Raw genomic sequence first — 2041 nt, forward strand, 5'->3', positions numbered from 1 at the left:
CTTATCTACAAAAAAGCATTCCCTTCAGAATCAGAAGATTCGCAAGAAGAGAGTGAGGTTGAACCAACTGCAAAGAAATGTCTAGCTTCAGAAGATGTTTTTTTTAAAGCCGGGGCACATGCAGCTTCTCCATATATAAATACATCTAAGGGTTTTGCTATTCCTTTTCAAATCCCTGATCACAATGACACCCAAAGTGTTGTATCCAGTCTCGTTGTTGGCAGGTGGGAACATAAACGTAATCATAATAACCTTCATCGATCTCCTACCTTTTATGTACATTCAAGCTCTCTTTTGGCATTATCACCTCGTTTTGGAATGCAGGTGACTATATATTGTAATGGCATTAGAGATGCAAAAGGGTCTTATGTTTCTGTTTTTGCTAATATTTGTTCATATATACATGCATCTGGAGAGCCCTCGTATCTATTTAGTGGTAAACTCCTTGTAACACTATTGAGTCCCATACCTGGTTATGAGAATAAGCATGGCCTCATTATATTTGATGATACTGTTGATGAAAAGTATCGCAAACGTAGTCGTGATGGTGTTGAGATTGGAATCGAAAATTTTGTTTCTTTTGAAGAAATAGTCTTTTATCTAAGACCAGATGATGATGGCAGCCTTCACTTTCAATTTCGTAAATTAGATTAATACTGATGCATTTATTTTTATTGTTTTTATTAATGTTGTAAATTTAGCTATTTTTAACCTATCGGTGTTGACATTACACTTCTGCTTACACCTAACACTTTACTATTGAAGACATATACATATAATAAAGGCACAATTATACACATGGGGGGCCCTTATTTACTTTTTATTCCTTTCTGAAGGCATTTTTTAATAAACTCGACCTGAAACATTTTCAACTTCAACAACAGCAATCCTACCAACCAGGGGGAAGGCAGTACCCTCCGCCCACACAAAACATGTACAACATGTCGTCCAATCAGATGCCTCAGTCCATGGGGATGCAACATGTTCCAGGTCCCCAGCAGATGGTGAGGCAAGGTGGGGTAGTGTCTCAGTCCCAGTATCCTGCTGGCTCTGGGACGGCACCTAATGACTTGTTCACTCTTTGATGGTTTAATTTTGATGATATTTTTTCGAAGAATGCGAGACTGTATTTTTTGTATAAAGCAATTATTATTTTTATTGTTTTAATCTAATCAAATTATTAATTAATACTAGCCCCAACCCTGACCACTTTCTTCTTGTTTTTGTATTCATTTAATTTCGATTAAACAATAATTATTTTTGAATACTAATTATAAAACTACAAAATTAATGTTTGCCTCTAGTAGTCACATTGTTCTGAAAAGGAAGAACTAAATGCTATGACAATAATAAGAACTATTAGCACATTACATAAATATGAAATCGTAGAGTGCCAGAAACACGGTAGCTATTCAATTTCCGGTTAGATATAAATTTAGGACAGCCATTTCCTTTTGCTGGACCCTTTGCCACAGTTGAGAAATCTATTGGAGTATCATGCCCATATTTCACAACTCTTCTATGAGGTTGCCCATTGGAATTGTGCAATAATTCAATAATAACTTCTCCTCTGAAAGGCCACGAGACCATACGATCATAAACTCCTTGAAGTAAACACACATAAACAGAGACATGACTCCCCTCGCCCTTACCATAGCCATTTGGATGTACTCGTAAACACATATGGTAGCGATCGGCATAAAATGACGGGCTTAAACAGCTTTTCTTTTTGTATTTAAACTTAAAGAAATTGTTGAGTTCGTATATAGAGGTTGGCTTTTGTTTAACAGTGTCAGCATCACCCCATCCCCATAAACTGCCTGACCCTTGGCTTAAAGCATCATCATCATCATCTTCCTCATTGCTTTCCTCTCCTGATGACAGGATTTCATCGATATAGTCAGACAATTCTTTTCTCAAATCATTTTCTGCCGTGTCGTGCCACACTACGATTTTTTTTGTCATTTCGCTTTCTATTGATGGAAGATGGGTTTTCAACAACCATTGACTATCTTGCTCTAGTTTAGCTACTTTTTGACGT

The 2041-nt window shown here is 36.7% G+C and overlaps 1 protein-coding gene across 1 annotated transcript; it reads right to left on the reverse strand.

Moving 5' to 3' along the window:
* Positions 1–1359: 1359 nt before the first annotated feature.
* On the reverse strand, positions 1360–1965 carry LOC105315891 (TNF receptor-associated factor 1-like). Its single transcript, XM_011410659.1, has one exon. The coding sequence runs from the start codon at positions 1963–1965 to the stop codon at positions 1360–1362; it is 606 nt and encodes a 201-aa protein (XP_011408961.1).
* Between the last annotated feature and the right edge of the window lie 76 nt (positions 1966–2041).

The sequence above is a fragment of the Amphimedon queenslandica genome, unplaced genomic scaffold (assembly GCF_000090795.2).
Source record: "Amphimedon queenslandica unplaced genomic scaffold, v1.1 AMPQUscaffold_7214_Cont20833, whole genome shotgun sequence".
Lineage (NCBI taxonomy): Eukaryota > Metazoa > Porifera > Demospongiae > Haplosclerida > Niphatidae > Amphimedon > Amphimedon queenslandica.